The sequence below is a fragment of the Callithrix jacchus genome, chromosome 8, assembly GCF_049354715.1.
Source record: "Callithrix jacchus isolate 240 chromosome 8, calJac240_pri, whole genome shotgun sequence".
NCBI lineage: Eukaryota > Metazoa > Chordata > Mammalia > Primates > Cebidae > Callithrix > Callithrix jacchus.
The window spans coordinates 137,959,601-137,980,755 of record NC_133509.1 but is presented as its reverse complement, the minus strand read 5'-3'; the positions used below and the strand labels follow the sequence as shown (position 1 = coordinate 137,980,755).

Genomic DNA, 21,155 nt, shown 5'->3' with positions numbered 1-21,155 from the left:
ATCCTGGTGAAGCCTCTCCAGGACCCGCAGGAAGCACTGGAGGAGGACGGAGAGGACCTTGAAGGCCCCACCCCTCGCCTGAGCTACAGTCCAGGGGAGGGCCCACGGGGTCCTGAGGTTTCAAACTAAAGCAGCCGCCAGGCGAGCTTCCGCACCTGCCTCCCACCTCTCCTGCACTGCGGGGGAGGGCTATTTTTAGAAGGAAGGCAGTACGAGAAAGTGCATCTTTGTCCTGGAGGCTGGCGAGGCAGCAGGAAAGCACAGAGGGGCAGTGCCTCCTGCCTCCCTCGCTCACCCGTCGCCTGCCCGGACCGTTGACTTGGCGAAGTTGACATTTATGGTGTCCCATTGCCTGGCCCTAAGCTTCCTCGGCCTGGCTCAGGCTGGCCAAAGGCAGGGGACGAGGTTGGGGGACACACCCTGGGAGTGGGTCCTGGGCCACGCTCAAGGCTCTGCCCCCCCATGCCAGCCGCAACCAGGCAGCAGGGCTCCCCTTCTGCAGTAGAATGGAGCCCAGAGATAATGTTGATGGACCCCCACATAGGGCAGGAAGAGATGCCTGCTTACCCAACTTCCCACGTGGGCTCTGTGGCAGCCTGGTGGCTTCCTGACCTCAGGGATTCCCCTCGAAGCCTCTCGCCTCGGGCGCCTCGCTTTGTACCTCAGTTCCTACACGTGTAAAATGGGACCTTCACAAGGATTTAATGAGATCCAACCTGGAATGGGGCAGCCCACGCCAGGCACCATCGCTGTGCCCTCCTGCACCCAGGGGAAGCAGGCAGCAGAGCCTTCAGGGTCCTGCCCTGGCCCCAAGGCAGCCCCACAGAGGGTTGGGAGGCCACCTGGAGGAGACTGGTTCTGTCTTGGGCAGCCTTGGCCAAAGCAGAGAGAGGGTCCCTGGGCAGAGGCACCAGCCACAGCACCAGCCCAGCCCTGCTCAGCCTGCCCCAGTGCCACACCTGAGTGGTCACGCACTAGGCACTCTGGACTGGTCAGCCTGGGCTGGGAGCTGAGGCCCTGACCTAGAAGGCCACGGGCAGAACCCAAACTGTTCTCCGGCCCCTGCATCCCCACCACATGTGCCCACTGGCCATCAGGAAGTGCCTTTATTTCTGCGTCAAACCACGAAACAAAGCAGGGTGTGATCCAAACCTGGACCACAGGCAGAAGAGGACAGGGCTGCGGTCCTGGCAGAACAGGTGAGACAGGAAGCAGCCTCTGAGCTCTGCCTGCGGGGTGTTGGGGCAGGCCCAGCCCTCCTGTGCATCAGCCCGGCCACCCTGCTGCAGAGGTCCTCAGCAGTCAGACAGCAGACCCTGGACACGTCCTTGTCCTATCCCTTGGCCGGGGCTGCCTGGTCCTCGGAGCAGACATGCTCCCTGCCAGCATCATCTGCAGGTCTCCCTGGTTCTCCGGGGGGACTCTGGGAGTGGGCTGCAGAAACATAAAGGCGGCCGTGTTGGTGGGGGGACTGCAGCCCAAGAGGATCCCAGTGGTCCGAGATGAACCTTTGGCAGGCAGCTGGGCTGAGGCAGGCCAGGAGGTCCCCTTGGGTGATGAGAAGGGGAGGAGTGCTCGGCCAGGGAGGCAGAATGGGGCTGGGCTCTTCCAGCAGGAACAGCTCCCAAATCCACCAGAGGAAGGGGTGGCAGAGGGAAGGGAGGTCCAGGGCAGACTCAAGGGCATCCCCAGAGCCCAAGTCCCAGGACCGACCCAAGGGGTGGTCTCTGATGCTGTCCTGGGGCCTGGGCAGAAACTGACAAGAGGTTGAGGGGGCTTTGGGCAGACGTGGGTGTTATGGGTCCAGACAGACCCCTTTGGGCAGTCGTGGGGGTTATGGGTCCGGACAGACCCCTTCTGAAGGGGGTTTCCTGGCCAGTATCATCTGAGGTCTGGGAATGGGGAGAGGTCAGGCAGGGTGCTGAGCAGCTCCAGCGACGGCCAAATTCACTTCCTACTCAGGGAACAGACTCCCAGGGGTCTCCAGGGGATAAGACCTCCCAGGGCACAACTCACACCCCTTGCCCAGCCCGCAGTGGCCTTCAGAGCCATCCACAAGGCCTCCACAACCCAGACTGCTGCCTCTCCTGTGCCTTGGACCTGGCCCTGGCTGCCGCCTCCTGCCCACATGGTCTTCCTCTTGGAAGACTTAACCTTTATTTATTTATTTATTTTGAGACTGAGTCTCGCTCTATCACCCAGGCTGGAGTGCAGTGGGGCAATCTCAGCTCACTGCCACCTCCACCTCCAGGGTTCAAGCGATTCTCCTGCCTCGGCCTCCCGAGTAGCTGGGGATACAGGTGCCTGCCACCACGCCTGGCTAATTTTTGTTTTAGTAGAGATGAGGTTTCACCACGTTGGTCAGGCTGGTCTCAAACGATCTGCCCGCCTTGGCCTCCCAAAGTGGATTATAGGCATAAGCCACTGCACCCAGCCTGCTTCAGCCTTTAAACAGGGCACCTGCAGCCAGGCAGAGCCTGCCAACAGGCCAGCCCATCCCCCAGCATGTGTGCCCACACCTCACAGCCTCCCAGGCCTTAGTGAGCAAGGCACATTTCCTTCAAAGGTGATGACAACGGGGGAGGACTGGGTGACAAGGGGTGAGAATGTGTCGTCACTCATTCAACAAATATGCACCGTGCACCTCCCGTGCCCAGGCCTGGGGCTGAGAGTGGATGAGGGACCTCACTTGCAGGTGGGAGGGAGGACGGTGCTAGGGAGGAGGGTCAAGGCCAGGCAGCACCGAGGGCCCCAGGCAGAGGTTCCAAGGGCCAGTGGAGGACCAGGTATGAACAGGCAGGAGGCGGGAAGGCCTTGCCTGCCGGAGTCAAAGGAACCATGCCCCGCTTCTGACCCTGGCAGTGGCCCCCTCCTCCTCTCAGCACCCCCTCAGGCGCCCTCACTCACCAGCAGCAGCCCAGCTCCGAGAGGGGCCCCTCTGGGCATGCTCCAGGGGCCAGCGCAGCTCCCCGCTCTCCACAGGATCCACTTCACTGGGCTCCACCACAATGGAGGGCAGCCGCTGGCCCAGCCGAGGGCCCTTCTCCTGGGAGGGTGAGCAGGATCACGGCCATGCCAGGCCTGGCACTCCTGCTGTCTCCCACCCCCGTCCTGCACACTGCCCCATTACAGGGGTCAGGGCGCCTTCCCACCCAGTCTCCAGGGCAGGGGTAGGCACATGTGTGTTTGCACAGGCACAGCCCTGAGATGAATCCCAGCCCCAGCCCAGTCCCAACCTGGGGGGTAGGGTGCTCAGCCCCTGCATTCACAGCTCTCAGAAGGCACCAAAGGACGCAGCTGTGCTCAGCCCCGGAGCCCACTGCATAGCCAGAGCCTGAGGCCAGAGACACCAAGGTCACCAGGAACCAGCCAGGCATCTGCACACCCCCAGCTGCCTCCTGCAACTGGACTCCTCCCAGCCCCTTCCTGGGGTCTTCCCTGCTGGGCCCGTGGCCTCCTCCAGGCTCACAGGAGCTGGGAAGCAGTTGCCATGGCAACCTGAGCGGCTGGCTCTGGGCTTGCTCTTGGCCCATTGTTGAGTGCCCACAGGAGTGTGTGGGGGCTGCGTCCCCAGGCCCTCCCGGTGCCCTCAGCATCTCCGCCTCCCATTCAGGGCCTTCAAGGCTGCAGTGCTACGTGCAGAACTCCATCCCTCAGTGCCCCAGTGGCCCTGACTTGCCTCCCTGTCCTGCCTCCATGCCTGTGCTCAGGCAGATGTCCCTGCCTGGAGCTCCCTGTCTCCCATCTCTTCACCTAGAAGGAAAGCTGCTGGGTCCACCTTCCCGAAAGAGCATGAGGGTCAGGAGGAAGGGCAGCCAGGCAGCAGGGAGGACTTGGCTGAATGGTATGAAGCAAGACCCCCGAACAGTGCATGGTCCTGGACTCCAGCCCAGCGTCTCTTTGAACCAAAGACCACAGTGACCCTCAAGTGTGAGAACAGATGTCACTGGGACATCTGTGGAATGAAGGCGCTGTCAGAGGACAGCAGAGCAGGGACCCCCAACCCTACCCCACAGGCTGGACCCTCCCAGGGGCCACCCCTCATGCTGGCATTGCCAGCCCAGGAGCTCATTCCCCATGTGCCATTCTCCTTCCTGCCTCACCAAGGGCGCTGGTCTCCAAGTCTGCCCACTGGTGTGAGCAGAATTTGCAGCTCCGAGTCCTGGTGCTCACCACTGTCCGCCTGCCTGGGGGGCTGTCTCTGCAACCCCAAGTCCCAGACTGGTCCCCGTGTGACTCCAGGCTGTTCCCCCTCTCTGGCCCCACTTCTCCCCCACAAGGAGAATGGCTGGGCTGTAGAACGAAGAGCACTGAGGCCACCACCCTGTGTAGGGAGCGTGTTATTTTAGCTTCATCAACACCCCCACGGAGGTGGCACTGGGGCAGGGAACCCTGGCATTTGCTCTTGGCAGAGAGCAATCCCTGGGATCCTCAGGTCAGCAAGAGTGCTAAGCCAGGAATGCTGGCCTTCAATTGTTTTATCCATTATACTTTTATAAAAGACCAATGAGCAGGGGCAGAGGCTCCTGCCTATAATCCCAGCACTTTGGGAGGCCAAGGTGGGTGGATCACCTGAGGTCAGGAGGTCGAGACCAGGCTGGCCAACACGGTGAAACCCCATCTCTACTAAAAATACAAAAATTAGCCAGGCATGATGGTGAGTGCCTGTAATCCCAGCTACTCAGGAGGCTGAGGCAGGAGAATAGCTCGAGCCCAGTCGGTGGAGGTTGCAGTGAGTTGAGATCATGCCATTACACTCCAGCCTGGGTGACAGAGCAAGACTCTGGGTCAAAAATAAATAAATAAGCAACAACTTCCCTCACCCAGATGTGTCAACTGAGGCCAGCAGCAAGGCAAGGCATGCCCCAAGTCATGGGACAGAGTTTGAGGCTGGCTCCCTCCCGACCCCCAGGACCCCAAGCACATACCTTCCGTGCCGGGCCTCCAGGCCCCTCGGCAGGGCCTGGCTGTGGTGCAGCAGGTCGGGGAATGCTCATGCTGCTGCTGCCACTGCGCCACTGAGCTGCACAAGGACTGGGAGCAGAAATGGGGTGTCTGCTGCTGGCCTGATGCTGGATCCACCCTCCCTGGAAGGCTTCAAGCACTGAGCCCACCCCACTCCAACCCACCCAGATCTAGTGCCCATGGCTCTAGCTGGACCTCTATGGGCTGCTCCCTGCAGGAGCCTGCTGCCAGAGGGGGCACTGGACCGTGGCCACACAATGTGCCTGCCAGAGGGCACGGGCAGGAGGGGAGATCTGGGAAGGCTTCCTGGAAGAAGTTGGCTGATCTGATGCCTGAGGGATGAGCAGAAGGTAGCCAGGCCTACTGGGAGGACAGAAGCACATTTTGAGACAGGGAACAGTGCAGGAAGGACATGGAGCATCCAAGGGGTCTAAAGAAGTTTCTGAGACAGGAGGCTGGGAGTGGTAGGGACTGGGTTCAAGTCAGCTAGAGACCCAGGTGCCCATTTCCTCCTTGGGAGCATGCACCCTGCATACCCCAGGCCAGGCCCTCAGCACCCACAGCCCAAGGGAAACTGACATCTTCCCTGCACTTGGCCGTGCCCACTCAAGCTGGCCACTGCAGAGGGAGCCCGCTGGAGCTCTGGCAGCAAGGACTCTGGAAAGAGAGCCACTGCCAGGAATCGGCACCAGCCCCAGACATTTCACCTGCACTCGAGTTGTGTGGGCTCCCTTGGGGCGACAACCAGGTCAGAGGCAGAAATGGGGGTGGGGTCTGGCGGTGGCTGGCATGCAGGCAGCAGGGGCCCCGGGCAGGGGACAGCCCTGCAGGAAGGGGACTGGGCAGTGGGAAAGCAGAGACCAGCAGAGTGGAAGGCCTGTTACGCCCTGCTGGGGTGGGCGAGCGTCGTCCTATGGCTGTCAGCAAAGCAGAGGGCTGCTATTCTGGGAAATGAGGTTTCTTTCACCAAACACCCTGCTCGGGTCAGCTGGGGTCCTACTGAGGCCCAGTGAAGGCTAGGGGGGCACACATGCAGGAGGCCTCTCGGGGCAGCAGGCAGCAAACCCACACCCTCTGGCTCCTCCACCCAACCCCAGAGCCCCGGGATGCCTCAGTGCCCTGCTGCTCCCAGATCTGGCCCTCCATCGAGCTTCTTCTCCTGGATCCTATCCCAAGACCCAGAACCCGTGTTAGAGTCCAGGGCAGCCAGGACAGAGACCCAGCCAGCCTTGGGAAGGAGGCAGAGGGAGAGGCAGGAAAACACTGCCACAGAGACCAGGCAAGAGGTGACTGAGCTGGAGACAGAGCAGAAGACAGAGAGAGAAACAGACCCACAGATGACACCTGGCCCAGAGAGAGGGTCGACAGAGGCAGATGATAGAGCTGTCACCCTGAGCCACGGGGGCGGGGCAGGCAGTCAGGGAGCAAGTGCCCAAGGGCTGCTTTGCCCTGCCCAGCGCCAGGGCACCGCACATCAAGGGCACCCACCACCCCCAGCGCCCAGGATCCCAGGTCTTGCAGGGCACAGCCCCAGGGGCACAAGCCCGTGGAAGCATGACATCCCACAGCCGGGCTGACCCCGCCAACCCACGCCCTCCCCTTCCCCAGGGAGCTCGACTCAAAACTCCCCAAATCCCCCCATGCTCCTACCCCTCCCACCCATCCCGCACCTGGTCGTCAGGGGGCGCTCGCGCTGGGGGCCCGCACGGCTGGGGCGAGGCTGGGGAGGGGGTGACCCTGCCCCACACTCACTCACACTCACCGCCCGCGCGGCTGCTGGCGCCGGGACCTCCGCGCTCCGCTGGCCCCGCGCTCGCCCGGCTCACCCTCCTCCCCGCGCTCCCCGCCCACACTCGCTCTCTCGGCCCCCCTCTAACTCACGCCCTCCGCGGGGCCGCCACCGCCCTTGCTCCGCCCTCCCAGCGCCAGCCCCCAGGTAGAGCCCCGGCCTCCTCTTCCCTTGGGCCGACCTGCCCCTAGCCACTTGAGACTGATCCTGGAATCTGGGGTGCGGAATTTACTGGGGCCAGACACAGAAAGAGGACTCCTTCCTACTGGGGACTAGAGAGGAATAAAATGGACAAAAAAGTCCCCAAACTGGGATGGGCCGCAGGAAGGGGGGGTCACCCCGCAACCCTCCTCTCATCTTCACTTCCAGTTCCATTCCCAAAAAGGAGCAAAAGAGCCCTGGAACAAGCTGTGTCACCCAGTCCAGTGGCAGACCTGACACCTGAGACCAAGGTGCACAATCTACGGTCCGTGTAATTCCCAGCTTGCAACCAGGAACCCTCCACCATGGCTAATCTATCATCCCACTTCTGCTCCATGACCACAGTCCAGCCACTGTCCAGCCACCATTCACAGCTGTTCATCTGTCTTTGCCATCTCACCACCATCTGTGACTCACCATCGGCATCCACCATCTACCATCAGTAACCTAACATCCATCTCATCCACAATCCACCATCTACCATCAATAATTACCCAACATCCATCCCGTCCACAATCCACCATCTACCATCAATAATTACCCAACATCCATCCCATCCACAATCCACCATCTACTATCAATAACCCAACATCCATCCCATCCACAATCCACCATCTACCATCAATAACCCAACATCCATCCCGCCCACAATCCACCATCTACCATCAATAACCCAACATCCAAAACTGGATCCAAGATGGCCGACCACTAACAGCTCAGGATTGTAGCTCCCAGTGAAAGCTCAGAGAACGAGACGACGCCACATCATTAGACGAATTTTCGTCACTCACCGATTAGCCGATTCCCAGTGGAGGAGCCCCACGGGTCGCCAGCGCGACTCTTGTGGCCGCCGCAGCGGTTTTGCCGGCGTCTCGGCGCAGCAGCTCTTCATGCAGAGCCAACGGGACTGCTTCCCCTACTGACCGGAGTTTGGAGCTCCAGGAAGTCAGAGCCGCTTGTTGCGGACTCAAGAGGGAAGCCAGACCAGAGATTCCCGGACAGAAGAGCACCATCAGTCTTATCGCTGCTATTTAGGCTGCCACAGTGGGTTGCTCGGATCCCAGCACTGGGAATCAATAAGTCGGACGTCGACTCAGAAAACTAATTAGAAAGGCGGTTCATTTACAATGAAGGGAAAAAAACAGCCTAAGAAGGCCGAGTATACTCAAAATCAGAACCCATCAGCAACGGAACAAGCCCTGACAGAAAAGGACTCATCAGCAACCGAACAAGCCCTGATGGAAGAGGACTCATCAGTAACGGAACAAGCCCTGATGGAAAAGGACTGTGTTCCATTATCTGAAGTAGGCTTTAAAAGGTGGATGATAAGAAACTTCTGGGAGTTAAAGGAACTTGTTCTAACCCAATGTAAAGAAACTAAGAACTTGGAAAAAAGGTTCGATGAAATGTTGAAAAGAATAGACAGTATAGAGAGGAATACAAATGAACTTATGGAGTTGAAAAATACAACACGAGAACTCAGTGAAATATGTACAAGCTTAAACAGCCGAATGGATCAAGCAGAAGAAAGGGTATCAGAGGTAGAAGACCAACTTAATGAAACCAAACGACAAGACAAGAATAGAGAAAAAAGGATAAAAAGGAATGAGCAAAGTCTCCAAGCAATATGGGACTATGTGAAAAGACCTAATATACGCTTGATTGGTGTACCTGAATGTGACGGAGAGAATGAAGTCAAGCTGGAAAATACTCTCCAGGACATTATCCAGGAAAATTTTCCTAATTTAGCAAAGCAGGACACTATTCGACCCCAGGCAATACAGAGAACACCACAAAGATATTCCTCAAGAAGACCAACCCCAAGGCACATAATCATTAGATTCACCAAGATCGAAACGAAGGAGAAAATATTAAGGGCAGCCAGAGAGAAAGATCAAGTCACCCATAAAGGTAAGCCTATTAGGCTTACAGCAGATCTCTCAACGGAAACCCTACAAGCTAGAAGAGAGTGGGGGCCAATATTCAACATACTTAATCAACAGAACTTTCAGCCCAGAATTTCATAAACACATAAAATATGCATTAACCACTTTAAACACTCAAAATATTGATCGGCCATTATTGAAACCCATTTTAGGAATGAAGTAATATTCCTTTTTCCCTCTTTTTCTTTTTTTCCCCTTCTTTTTCTCTTCTTCCCAAAAAAAAAATAACCCAACATCCGTCCCGCCTGCAATCCACCATCTGCCATCAATCACCCAACATCCATCCCATCCACAATCCACCATCTACCATCAATAGCCCAACATCCATCCCATCCACAATCCACCATCTACCATCAATAGCCCAACATCCATCCCATCCACAATCCACCATCTACTATCAATAACCCAATATCCATCCCGCCCACAATCCACCATGTACCTTCCCCCATGCAAACACCAGTCATCCATTCACCATCCACCATTCAACCACTGTCCAGAATTCAATGTCCATTAACCATCCATCCCCAGTCACCATCCCCTATCCAACCACCACCCATCCACCATGCACTCATCCATTCACCAAGCACCCATCATTTACCAAGCATCAATGCATCACTAAATATCCATCAGTCCAACATTCATTCAACATTCATCCATCTACCACCTATCCATCCACCACTTACTATGAAACAGCTTTCCATCAAACATTTAACACATCTATCTACCATTCACATCTCCAACCACGTGTCTAATTGTGAATCATCAACCTACTATTTACTATTCATTTATCCCAATTTATCCATTAGCCTCCATCCAATTTACTACAATTCAGCCATCTACAATTCAACCACCAGCTGCTCACCATTTGCCATTCATGCATTCACATTTCTATGAACTGCATTCCTCCATTCATCCACCAACCATGTATCAATATCATCTCTTTTTGTTTGGTTTTTGTTTTTGGTTTTGTTTTGAGATTGAGTCTCACTCAGTCACCCAGGCTGGAGTGCAATGGTGCGATCTCGGCTCACTGCAACTTCCGCCTCTAGGTTCAAGCAATCTTTCTACCTCAGCCTCCCAAGTAACTGAGATTATAGGTGCCCATCACCACACCTAGCTAACTTTTGTATTTTTAGTAGAGATGGAGTTTCACCATGTTGGTCAGCCTAGTCTTGAACTCCTGACCTCAGGTGATCCACCTGCCTTGGCATCCCAAAGTGCTGGGATTACAGGCGTGAGACAGCGCACCCAGCCTACCATCACCACCTCTTATCCACACCTACCACCTATCTACTCATTCATTGTTCATCTCACAACATCCTCTATCTATCCACCCGTCATCCAGCCATAATTCACTATTCATCCAAAATCCATCCAAGTACCATCTAGCATCCATTCACAGAAAAATTTATTGACCACCTTCTGTGTGCCAACCATTGTTCTAGGAGCTGAGGACAGAGTAGAGAGACAGCAGTGAGCATTTATTTACCATCATCCATCCACCACTACAATCCACCCACCGTCCATCCACTCACTGTTCATGCACCACCCACATTCATTATGCACTCTCCATTCAACACCCATCTTCATTCAGCGTCCATTCACTATCCACTTGCTATCTATCCATCTTCCTCCATCTGTATGTTAAACCATCCATTTACCATCTCTCCGTCTACACACCCACCATTCACCTTTCAGGTGTCAGTTTTCCAAGTTGTAGCCACCTACTGTTAACCTTCATCCATCCATTCAACACCCATTCGTCATTCATCCACCCAGATTCCATCCAGCTGTTATCCATCCACAGCCACCCTCCATCAATACCTCCACAGTACACAGCCCGTTATTCATCCAGCCAGCAGTCATTCGTTTATCTGGCATCCAGACCCCATTCACGCACCAGACAGCCACCATTTACTTGTCCACCACTTGTGATCCATTCATCAGTCATATACTCATTGGCATTTCTATGCCATCTGCCCATCCATTCTTTGTGGGTAGATCCGTCACAATCATCCACTTCTATTTATCCACCATCTAGCCATACTTCCATGACTTATTACCCACTAAGCATCCACCGTCTTCTATGAATACTTACTGTCTGCAGTTGATGTCCACTGTGTATGGATTCATTTGGTATCCATCAACCCATCAATTCAGCATCCACATCCATCCGTTTTCCATCTATCAATCTACGATGTATTTGTCTATTCCTCACCACTTAATCAACCACCAACTGCATAGATGCATCTACCATCTATGTAGTTGGTGGTTGATTAAGTGATCTACCCACCACATACTCATTCTACCATGACGTCCATCATTCATCCACTATCACTTACCCCGCCAGCTTTTCTCCCCCACCAGTGAGCCAGCCACCTAGTAATTCACCCACCCACATGCTCATCTGCTCTCCCTAAGTTATATTCTATGTTACTCATACACATAAACCTCAGTGCACCATTCTCACTTCCATCTCACCACCACCCATACCCATCATTCATCCATCCAGCTTCTCACCATTCTTTTGCCCATTCATTCATAAACAAAACATTCATGTAGTAATAAATATTAATTTAAAGCATTTTGTACTCCATGCCGATGCTGGATTCTGGGATCATCGAGAGAAATAAGATGCAATCCGAATCCATGATCCAATGGTCCAACAGGGAGAAACAGGTCAGGCAGAGAAGTTCCCATGCCTCCATCTCCTGGATGTGGCATGGACGGAGCTCTTTGCAGAAGTTCTCCAAGAGGAGGATGGGCAAGGGGGCATCACAGCGGTGTGAGCAGAGGCCTGACCTGGGTACTGTGGTTGCAGCTCAGCAGACCTGATGATGTGGGCGTAGAGGGAGGTGGTAGCAGAGTTTTTGCAAAGCTAGGAATGCCCAGCTGAGGGCTGAGGGATCAGTCCCGGATGTGGGGACAGCAAGGAGCTCTGGGGGAGTTTTAGGCAGGCAAGAACCCCAGTCAGCTACTTTCTGAGAAGGGACTCCCCGAATCCATACACTACTCCATGCAAGAGCATGGACCAGAAAGACAGGGACCTTCCTTAGAGTCACACAGCAATGCCAGAGTGGGTCAGGGACCTGACACCCTGCTCACTGTGGCTGCAGCTGCACCATCTGAATACCCAGAAGCCCTTGTGTCAGGAAAGTCAGCTGGCATGCTCCCCTTCCATTGCCCTATCCCCCAAAGGCCACCCACCTCCTTGCCACTTGGGCAGAAATTGCTCTCCTAACTTGTTACTGCAAGTGTTAATATCACCTAAAGTGTTAGTTATCATCCAAGGTGTTGGCTGGCAGGGGCCTCTCAGCTTCCAGGGCTTGCTCCTAACAGGGCATGGGGCACCTGGGAAGTGCTCAAGGTCCTCAAGGCACCAAGCCACAGAGGCTGGGACAGGGAGCATCTGCAAAGACCGGCCTGGAGCCCAGAGCTGAGCTGCACAGTTGGCCTCAGGGCCCCTTTTAGCCTCGAGCCTCGGATGCTGCTTCTCCCCCTCCCTCCTGCCGCCACGGTGGGCCTTTCTTCACAGGAGACAGGCAGATCCAGAGGCAGGAGTTGTGCCTGGCCACACCCAGCATCTGCTGTGTGTCTATGGAGCCCCTTGCCCTCTCTGAGCCTCCCTGTGCCTGCCAATGCAGTAAGGGCATAGGGTGGACTAAGTGAAGGACCAGTGTCCCTGACATCCTCTGGCTCCACTGAGGCTGTCATTAGCCTCTGCCAAGCCCTGCTCCCCCACCTGCACACTTTCCAAAGCTTGAACAGGCTCGGCATGATGGCTCATGCCTGTAATCTCAGCACTTTGGGTAGCGGAAGCAGGAGGATCGCTTGAGCCCAGGAGTTCAAGAACAGCCTGGGCAACATAGTGGGAACACAAAAAAACATGAAAAAAATTATCTGGGTGTGGTGGCGCATGCCGGTAATCCCAGCTATTCAGGAGGCTGCGTTGGGAGGAGGATCACTTGAGCCCAGGAGGTCGAGGCTACCATGAGCAGTGATTGCCCCACTGCGTTTTCCAGCCTGGGTGACAAAGTGAGACTCTGTCTCAATCAAAAAAAAAAAAAAAAAGGAGGTGAGGGTAGCATTGGCATTGGCATCTGCTGGGGTGCTCTGCTGGAAGCTGAAAGCCTGGCCCTGGGCCAGAAAGGCTTGCTCTTGGCACCCTCTTGCGGCCAGGTTGAAGTAAGACACCGCAGACACCAACTTCAAGGACTGCACAAAGTGACAATATACCACTTGGGTGTTTCATCTGCATGTCTCTGCTACATTTAATTTTTCCTTCCTCTTTCCTTCCTTCCCTTCCTCCTTCCCTCCCTCCCTCCTTCCTTCCTTCCTTCTTTCCTCCCCTTCCTGCCCTGCTTCTCCTTCCCTCCTTCCTTCCTCTCTGCTACGCTTTCTTTCTTTCTGTCTTTAAACAGATGCAGGCTTGCTGTTTCTCAAACTGGCCTCGAACTCCTAGGCTCAGGAGATCCTCCCGCCCCGGCCTCTGGAGTAGCTGGGACTGCACAGGCTCATGCCACCTGGCCGAGCCATGGGAGCACCGTGGCCCTATGTTCTGTTCTCATGCTGATCCTCTCAGAGAAGGCGGGTCCAGGACTAACTCCTGTGCCCCTTGGCAGACTGGCAGGCAGGGGGTCCTAAATAAATGACCCTGGTGTAGGTTGGAGGGGTACAGGGGGTGGATGGACAGTGAAAGAATAAGGCGACTGGGGGAGCCCTCCAGCCCCTCCTGGGACTGTCTCACCTTGCCAGGAAGCCCTGGTGCAGGGACTTCCAGCTGCCTTCTCCAAATTCTCCAACGTCAAATGCCCAGCCCCTAAATATTGGTTGACTGACAGCAGTTTCTGGACGTTTCCTCTATATGTATTATAAATCAACCGGTTTCAGAAGGTTTTTTTGCGGTCGGGAGTAGTGGCTCACGACTATACTTTGGGAGGCCAAGGTATGCGGATTGCTTGAGGCCCGGAGCTCGAGACCAGCCTGGGCAACATAGTAAGATCCCCCCATCTCTACAAAAATTATTATTTAAAAAATATATATACTGGGCCAGGCACAGTGGCTCATGCCTGTAATCCCAGCACTTTGGGAGGCCGAGGCGGGTGGATCACGAGGTCAGGAGTTCAAGACCAGCTTGGCCAAGATGGCGAAACCCCACTTCTATTAAAATACAAAAATTAGCCAGGCATGGTAGTGGGCACCTGTAATCTCAGCTACTCAGGAGGCTGAGGCAGAGAACTGCTTGAACCCAGGAGACGGAGGTTGCAGTGAGCCAAGATCATGCCACTGTACTCCAGCCTGGGCAACAAAGCTAGAGTCCGTCTCAAAAAAAAAAAGAAAGAAAGAAAAAAGAAAAAAATAGCCAGGTGTGATGGTGCTTGCAGTCCCAGCTACTTGGGAGGCTAAGGTGGGAGGATCACTTGAGCCGGGAGAGGTCAAGGTTGCATTGAGCCGTGATCGCACCACTATACTCAAGCTTGGGCTACAGAGCGAGACACTGTCTCAAAAAAAAAAAAAAAAAAAAAAAAAATCGGGTTTTAGCTTTTTATTTTTTGTGGGTTTATTTGTTTTGGGACGAAGTCTTCCTCTGTCACCCAGGCTGGAGTATACAATGGCGTGATCTCGGCTGGCTGCAACCCTCCACCTCCCGGGTTCAAGCAAGTCTCCTGCCTCAGCCTCCGGAGTAGCTGGGATTACAGGCGCCCACCACCACGCCCTGCTAACTTTTGTATTTTTAGTAGAGACGGGGGTTTCACCCTGTTGACCAGGGTGGTCCCGAACTCCTGACCTCAAGTGATCCGCCGACCTCGGCCTCGCACTGTGCTGGGATTACAGGCACGAGCCCCGCGCCCGCCCAGGGTTTTTGGATGCGTCCTAAGAGGCTCCGCCCAGAGGGCTCCGCGGGACCCCGAGAGCGTGGGCGCGGCCTCCGGCTCCGGGTGGGGGGGGGGGTCTGTCCTCCCAGTGAGGGGTGCGGGGAGGAGGCGCTGCCGAGCGGGACGGGGCCGGGGAAACGCTGCCCGAGGCGGGGCGTGGGCAGGAGGGGCGGAGCCGACCGCCCCGTTCTCCGCGCTCCAGCGCCCCCTCCCGGCCTGGGAGACGAATGCCCGACCACGTCCCTCGGCGGCCGCGGGCCCGGGAGCCCCGGCGACACTCCTGTCCCCCTCGCCGCCGCCTCTAGCCTCCCCCGCACAGCCAGAGAGAATGAGGCTCCAGGCAAAGCCAGGCAGGATCCACGCCGGGGCCGCGCGGAGCTGACACCCGGCTCACAGGGAAGAGAGGCTCGCTTGTCACTGCACGGAAGGGGAAGTCGAGGCCCCGGCGCTGGCTGGTCCGGCGGGCGCGGAGCGGGGATGGGAATCGGGTGCGGCAGGGCCCGATCTACGAGACTAGGAGCGCCCATCCCGGGACTGAAGCCAGGCGGTCTGGGAAGGGGTGCTGCTGTCCTTGATTTCCGGTTTGAAGGACAGGTGACCCAGGACAGGTGAAGACGGAAGTGAGAGAGGCAGCCAGGGTACGGGGCATGAAAGAACCAAAAGGCCATGAGCCTGGGGCTGCTGCTGATACCCGAGGTGGGTCCCACCCAGTGTTGACCTGGCAGCCAGCCGGGAGGAAGGGAGCTGTCTGAGCCCACACCGGACGCCCACCCGTGTCACCCTGGGCTGAGGTCATCTAGCCCGCCCTGGGCTGGCAGAGTTCAGCCTGCCCCACCCTTGGCCCACCCAACACAGGGGACCTCGCTTGTCGCCTGCCCCACCTTAACCCGGAGTGCTGTGGACATAGACAGGCTTGATAGGGCTCAGATGTCAGGCCTAGGGTCAGGGTGGTGACCTCCAGAGCCTCTGAGGACTCCTCACTGCTGAGGGCAGTGGCTGGCAGCCTCCAGCTAGGAAGCTCTGGGGATGCCAGGACTTGCCATATGGCCAGCACACTCCCACCCTACTAAGGGGCAGCTCCTGTTCACAGAGGTGGGCCGGTCCGGCTGCAGGCACGTGATAAGTGAGCAGTGACTGTCGTGGGCCACCTTTGTGCAGCAAACATTAACTCTAAAGTATGTGCCCCTTTTTAAAACGTCGTCCTTAGTACGGTAGTGAGTAAGACAAAAATGCATATGTGTGTGTATAGAGCACAAGGGTCCTGGAGTGCCACGCCATAATCCTACCCCAGCTCCCACCACGAGTCCTGTGAGCAGGCACTCTCCAGGCAATTGGCCTAAAACTAGATGGCTTCATTGAGTCATGGAAGCCCTGTAAAGATGGCATATTGGCCAGGCGCGGTGATCACGCCTGTAATCCCAGCGCTTTTGGCGGCCGAGGTGGGCAGATCACAGGGTCAGGAGTTCAAGACCAGCCTGGCTAATATAGTGAAACCCTGTCCCTACTAAAAATACAAAAAATTAACCAGGTGTGGTAGCATGCACCTGTAATCCCAGCTACTCGGGAGGCTGAGGCAAGAGAATTGCTTGAACCCTGGAGGTGGAGGTTGCAGTGAGCCAAGATCGCGCCAATGCACTCCAGCCTGAGCAACAGCCTAAGACTGTCTCAAAAATAAATAAATAAACAAACAAACAAAATAAAATCAATAAAAATAAAGTTGGTGTATTATTCCATTTACAGGGAGGAAACCAGGGACCACGAGGCTGAGGAGCCTGCCGGGATCACAGAGCTTAGGGGGGAGACCTTCGTCCTGGGGTGCGACTGAGCCCTGAACTGTGTGCTGGGCTGTGGGCCCGGGGGCAGGAGGGGGTGGGGTGGAGAAACACCCCCTCGCTGCAGCCACACTGGCACTGGCCACAGCCCAGCTGGGGCCTGGAGACCTCCAGTCCCAGGACAGCACTAGGGGTGGTGCGGGAGCAGATACTGAGACTGGGAGGGAACGAGGCTTGCCCTGGGGCCATAGCTGGAGAAGCCCACAGCCAAGGGAGGGACCCCTAAGGCCAGCGGCCCACAGGGAAGCCCTGTCGCCCTCCGTCTCCTCCTACATAGGGGTGCTGAGCCCTGGGGACAGGCAGGATGGGTGCTGGGCCCGCAGATCATGCAGAACAGATTCACAGCCCCAGCAGCCACAGGTGGAACAGATTCTTGCTGAGCTCCAAAAGCCTCCAAGTGGATCCCCTGTGCCCTAGGGGCCAAGACGTGACTGCAGGCCTCCAGGGAGAGAGGGGTCCAGCCCTTCATGGCCCTGGCCCCACCTGTGGGGGTTGGTGGTAGGGTTCAAGGCCAGACTGGTCTCAGCCCCACTTCATGGCTACAGGGTGGGGCAAGGCATACCCAGCCCTGCCCTGCCTCTGTGCCCCAGAGCAGTCAGGGAGAACGGACACCTGGGGCTGGGCTGCCTGCTCGTGCTCTGTCCTGGCCTGGGCACACATTCCCACCACCCAGCGAGCAGTCACCAGACCCAGTGCCCACACTGCTTCCAAGGGGTGTGCAGCCTGGGCTGGCTGGGTGGGGTGTGGAGGTGGAGAGAGGCCAGCAGCGCCAGTGGGAGGGGTGGCCTCTGGGACAGTCTCTCTGCAAAGGCCTGGCATCCTAGACTCAGGCTATCCACCCAGTGAGCCAGCTGTCCGAGGTCATGTCAGGAGATTATCCTCTGAGTGCTGGGGAGGGGTGGGGCCTGATGGGGAGGGAAACCTGGGGTACAGAGCACCCCTATCCCAGCCAGTTCAACATCTCAGCCGAACCTCACAGCCTTGTGCGATGGGGCCGAGTGTGTACCCATTTAGCGGATGAGTGTATGATCCGCCTCCAGCTCAGACAGGAGCAGTGGTGGACGGGCCACGGCAGCTGTGCAGACTTGATATCACCCTGAACATCCCCAAACCGCCCTCCCTCCACTCTCACTTCGCCCTGGCCAGAGGTGGAGGGTGGCGCTGGGAATAGGAGGGAGGTGAGCGCCTGTCCTGGCCAGCAGCAGAGGTCCTGGAGGGCACCAAGGGTGTCACTCTAGAACCCACAGCGGTGGTTCTCAACCCGGAGCGTGCAGCAGAATCACAGGCCCCAGGCTCAGCCCCAGCGGCTCTGGGTGAGTGGATCTGGGTGCATTTCAGACAAGTTTCCCAGCACTGCTGCCGCCAGTCCTACCTGGAGACTACTCTCTGGAAGGGCAAGGCGGCCAGAGGGACCGGAGTGTCCTCAGACTGCTTCTTCCAGGCAGTGGGCCCCTTGGTCCTCACGCCAGACAGGACATGCCAGCCTTGCAGCCTCCGTGGACATGTCCGCTCTCAGGGGCGATGCCTGGCCTCCGCCAACCACACCAGCTTAGATGAAGTCCAGGCACCGCCCTCAGCTCCCTGTGTGCCCCTGGGTGAGCCTCTGGCCCCCTCTGAGCCTCAGTTTCCTTATCTGCACAGTGCAGAGGGGAGCAAGGCCATGCGCAGCTATGTGAGCAGGTGCGAGGGAAGCGCTGGGCACACAGGCTGTTGAGATGAGTGTGCTTTAAAGGGGCATTCTTTCTTCCCAGGGAAAGAGACTGCTTTGGGGAGGAGGCGGCACAGCCTGGCCAGCTCAAAACCAGGCCTGCCGAGTACCAGCGGTGACTTCACCTTGCCAAGCCTTGGTTGCTGTAATGTGGGCAATTCCTGTCCCTACCTCCTGGGGTCCCCATGCAGTTTGGCGCTGAGGTCCGCGGAGAGCTCAGCACAGGGCACTTACGGCAGGGGTGTCCAGTCTTTGGGCTTCCCTGGGCCACATTGGAAGAAGAATTGTTTTGGGCCACACATAAAATACACTAACAATGGCTGATGAACTAAAAAAAATTCAATTTTATTTGTATTTTTTGAAACAAATCTCACTCTATCACCCAGGCTGGAGCACAATGGCGCGATCTCGGCTCACTGCAACCTCTGCCTCCCAGGCTTCAGTGATTCTCCCACCTCAGCTTCCCGAGCAGCTGGTATTACAGGCACCTGCCACCAAGCCCAGCTATTTTTTTTGTATTTTTGGTGGAAATGGGGTTTCGCCATGTTGCCCAGGCTGGTCTCAAACTCCGGGACTCTAGTGACCTGCCCACCTCAGCCTCCCGAAGCGCTGGGAGTGCAGGTGGAGCCACCGTGCCCGGCCTCTTAAGGCTTTTCGTTTGTTTGTTTTTGTTTTTTGTTTTTGAGAAGGAGTCTCACTCTGTCGCCAGCCTGGAGTGCAGTGGCACAATCTTGGTTCAACACAACCTCCGCCTCCGGGGTTTAAGTGATTCTCCTGCCTCAGCCTCCCGAGTAGCTGGGATTACAGGTGTGCACCACCACACCCAGCTAATTTTTGTACTTTTAGTAGAGACAGGTTTCACCATGTTGGCCAGGATGGTCTCAATCTCCTGACCTTGTGACCTGCCCACCTCGGCCGCCTATACTGCTGGGATTACGGATGGGAGCCAGAGCGCCAGCCTTTGTTTTAAGGAAGAATACACATTTATGCTGGGTCCCGTTCAGACTCAGAGGGTGGGACAGGCTTGATGTGGTGTTTGCAGCCAGGCCTGTGAATCCTCAGTGTGTCCTAAGGGCGCGCTCCATCCGCCCCTCCCTGACTTCCTGGCCCAGCCTCCACACCCACCCCACCCAGGCGTGAGTAATTCCCTCAGGTCGTGCCCTGGGCTCTGCGGAGGGAAATCCTAGATCTGAGGCTCCAAAGGGCCTGGATGGAGGCCTAGGAGCCCCCTTCATCCTCCAGGCACTGCGGGGCCTGGCAGGCTTCCAGGCAGGAGAGAGAGGTGGGCAGAGCCAGCCTCAGGGAAGATGCCTGTGGCACGGGGAAGCTGGGCGAGGCCGCTGGGGAGGGGAGCGCAGTGGAACCCAGACGGGTTGCACAGGCTGTGCTGGTCAGAGCTCCAGCCTGTCACCTCACGTCATGTCTGCCGTCATCAGCGGCTGCCTGTTAGCACCACGAGGGCTGTCTGTACGTTCTGTCCCCATTGCGCCTGTGGGCTGCACCCACAACCTCCCCGCAGCCTCACAAGGACAACAACAGAGCCTCTCTTCGGGCTCTGTGACCTCCAGCTCCTCTTCCCCTTTCAGGGGAGGCACTGGAGGTTATGGAGGTCACAGAGTCAGTCGGCAAGCCCTCCCCCCACCCGCAGGGCGTCTCAGGCAGACACTGCTGGCTTCACTGCTCTTCAATGCAGGGAACATTCCTGGCTGCAGTGGGGCGTTGCCTGAAGGACATTTTTGAGGGGATCAGGAGGGCAGGGCTTGTGGCCAGGGCTAGACCAGGGTGCCCAGAGGCAAGAGGCAGTAGGCTCAGAGAAGACAGTGCAGGCTGGCAGCGCTGCCAGCCCCAGGTCTGGGAGGGAACAGGCTGGCCGCACCTCAGCTGGAAGGAAGAAGTGAAGGCTGCAGAGATGACCACGGAGGAGACAGTGTCGCCGGCTCTCACCATCTGGACAAGACAGTGACGTTTGGCTGGGTCACTGCCCAGGGCCATGCAGCAGAGAGGGAGCCTGGGACAAAAGCCCCTCTGCTGTCCCCTCCCTCCCTCCCCGCCTCCATCAGGCCTCCCAGGAGCTGGCCCCAACTGCAAACCAGAGGACAGAGGCCGACAGCGCCCACACAAGCGGACCCCGGACACAGAGCCTGAAGAGAGGTGGCAGTGGCCCTGGGGCCTTGGAAGACATGGTCCATGAGTGTGGCAGCCGTGCTGCTGCCAGCCCCTTCCTGCACCAGCCCCAGTGTGCCTCTCACTGGGCTCTTTCCAAATAGACCCACCTGGACTTTCCCTCATTTGAGGGTCCAGCTCTTTCCCATGGGGCCCCTGGTTGATGGCAAAGTTTTAAGCCCGAGTGCAGGGCCACTGGCCCACCCTCCAGCTCTGCTCCAAGGCTGTCCCCAGCCTGGGTCCCTTGCCTGGGCCCTGGCGGCGTCTCCAGGACTGGCCTCCTGGCTCTCTAAGACTGCATTTCTCCCTGGCTACTTGGGCCTCCAGAATAACGGCTTCCCTAACTCCCTGGCCTGCTACCACCACTGCAGAGCTCAACACAGAGGTGGAGAGAGCTGTCGCCCCTCACCCCCCACCCGATGCACCCAGCCACCTTCCAGATGCCCCCACCCCACCCGATGCACCCAGCCACCTTCCAGATACCCCACCCCACCCCCCGCCCAATGCACCCAGCCACCTTCCAGATGCTCCCCACCCCCACCCGATGCACCCAGCCACCTTCCAGATGCCCCACCCCATCCCCCGCCTGATGCACCCAGCCACCTTCCAGATGCCCCCACCCCACCCCCCACCCAATGCACCCAGCCACCTTCCAGATGCTCCCCACCCCCACCC

General features: G+C 57.0%; 1 protein-coding gene across 1 annotated transcript; it reads right to left on the bottom strand.

Moving 5' to 3' along the window:
• Positions 1–1,095: 1,095 nt before the first annotated feature.
• Positions 1,096–6,816, bottom strand: LBHD2 (LBH domain containing 2). The gene is made up of 4 exons (XM_035262193.3): positions 6,728–6,816; positions 4,929–5,034; positions 2,908–3,046; positions 1,096–1,434 (listed from the first exon to the last, which is right to left on the bottom strand). Exons 2-4 carry the CDS (start codon positions 4,995–4,997, stop codon positions 1,334–1,336), a joined length of 309 nt encoding a protein of 102 aa, XP_035118084.1. The 5' UTR covers positions 4,998–5,034; positions 6,728–6,816; the 3' UTR covers positions 1,096–1,333.
• Positions 6,817–21,155: the final 14,339 nt, after the last annotated feature.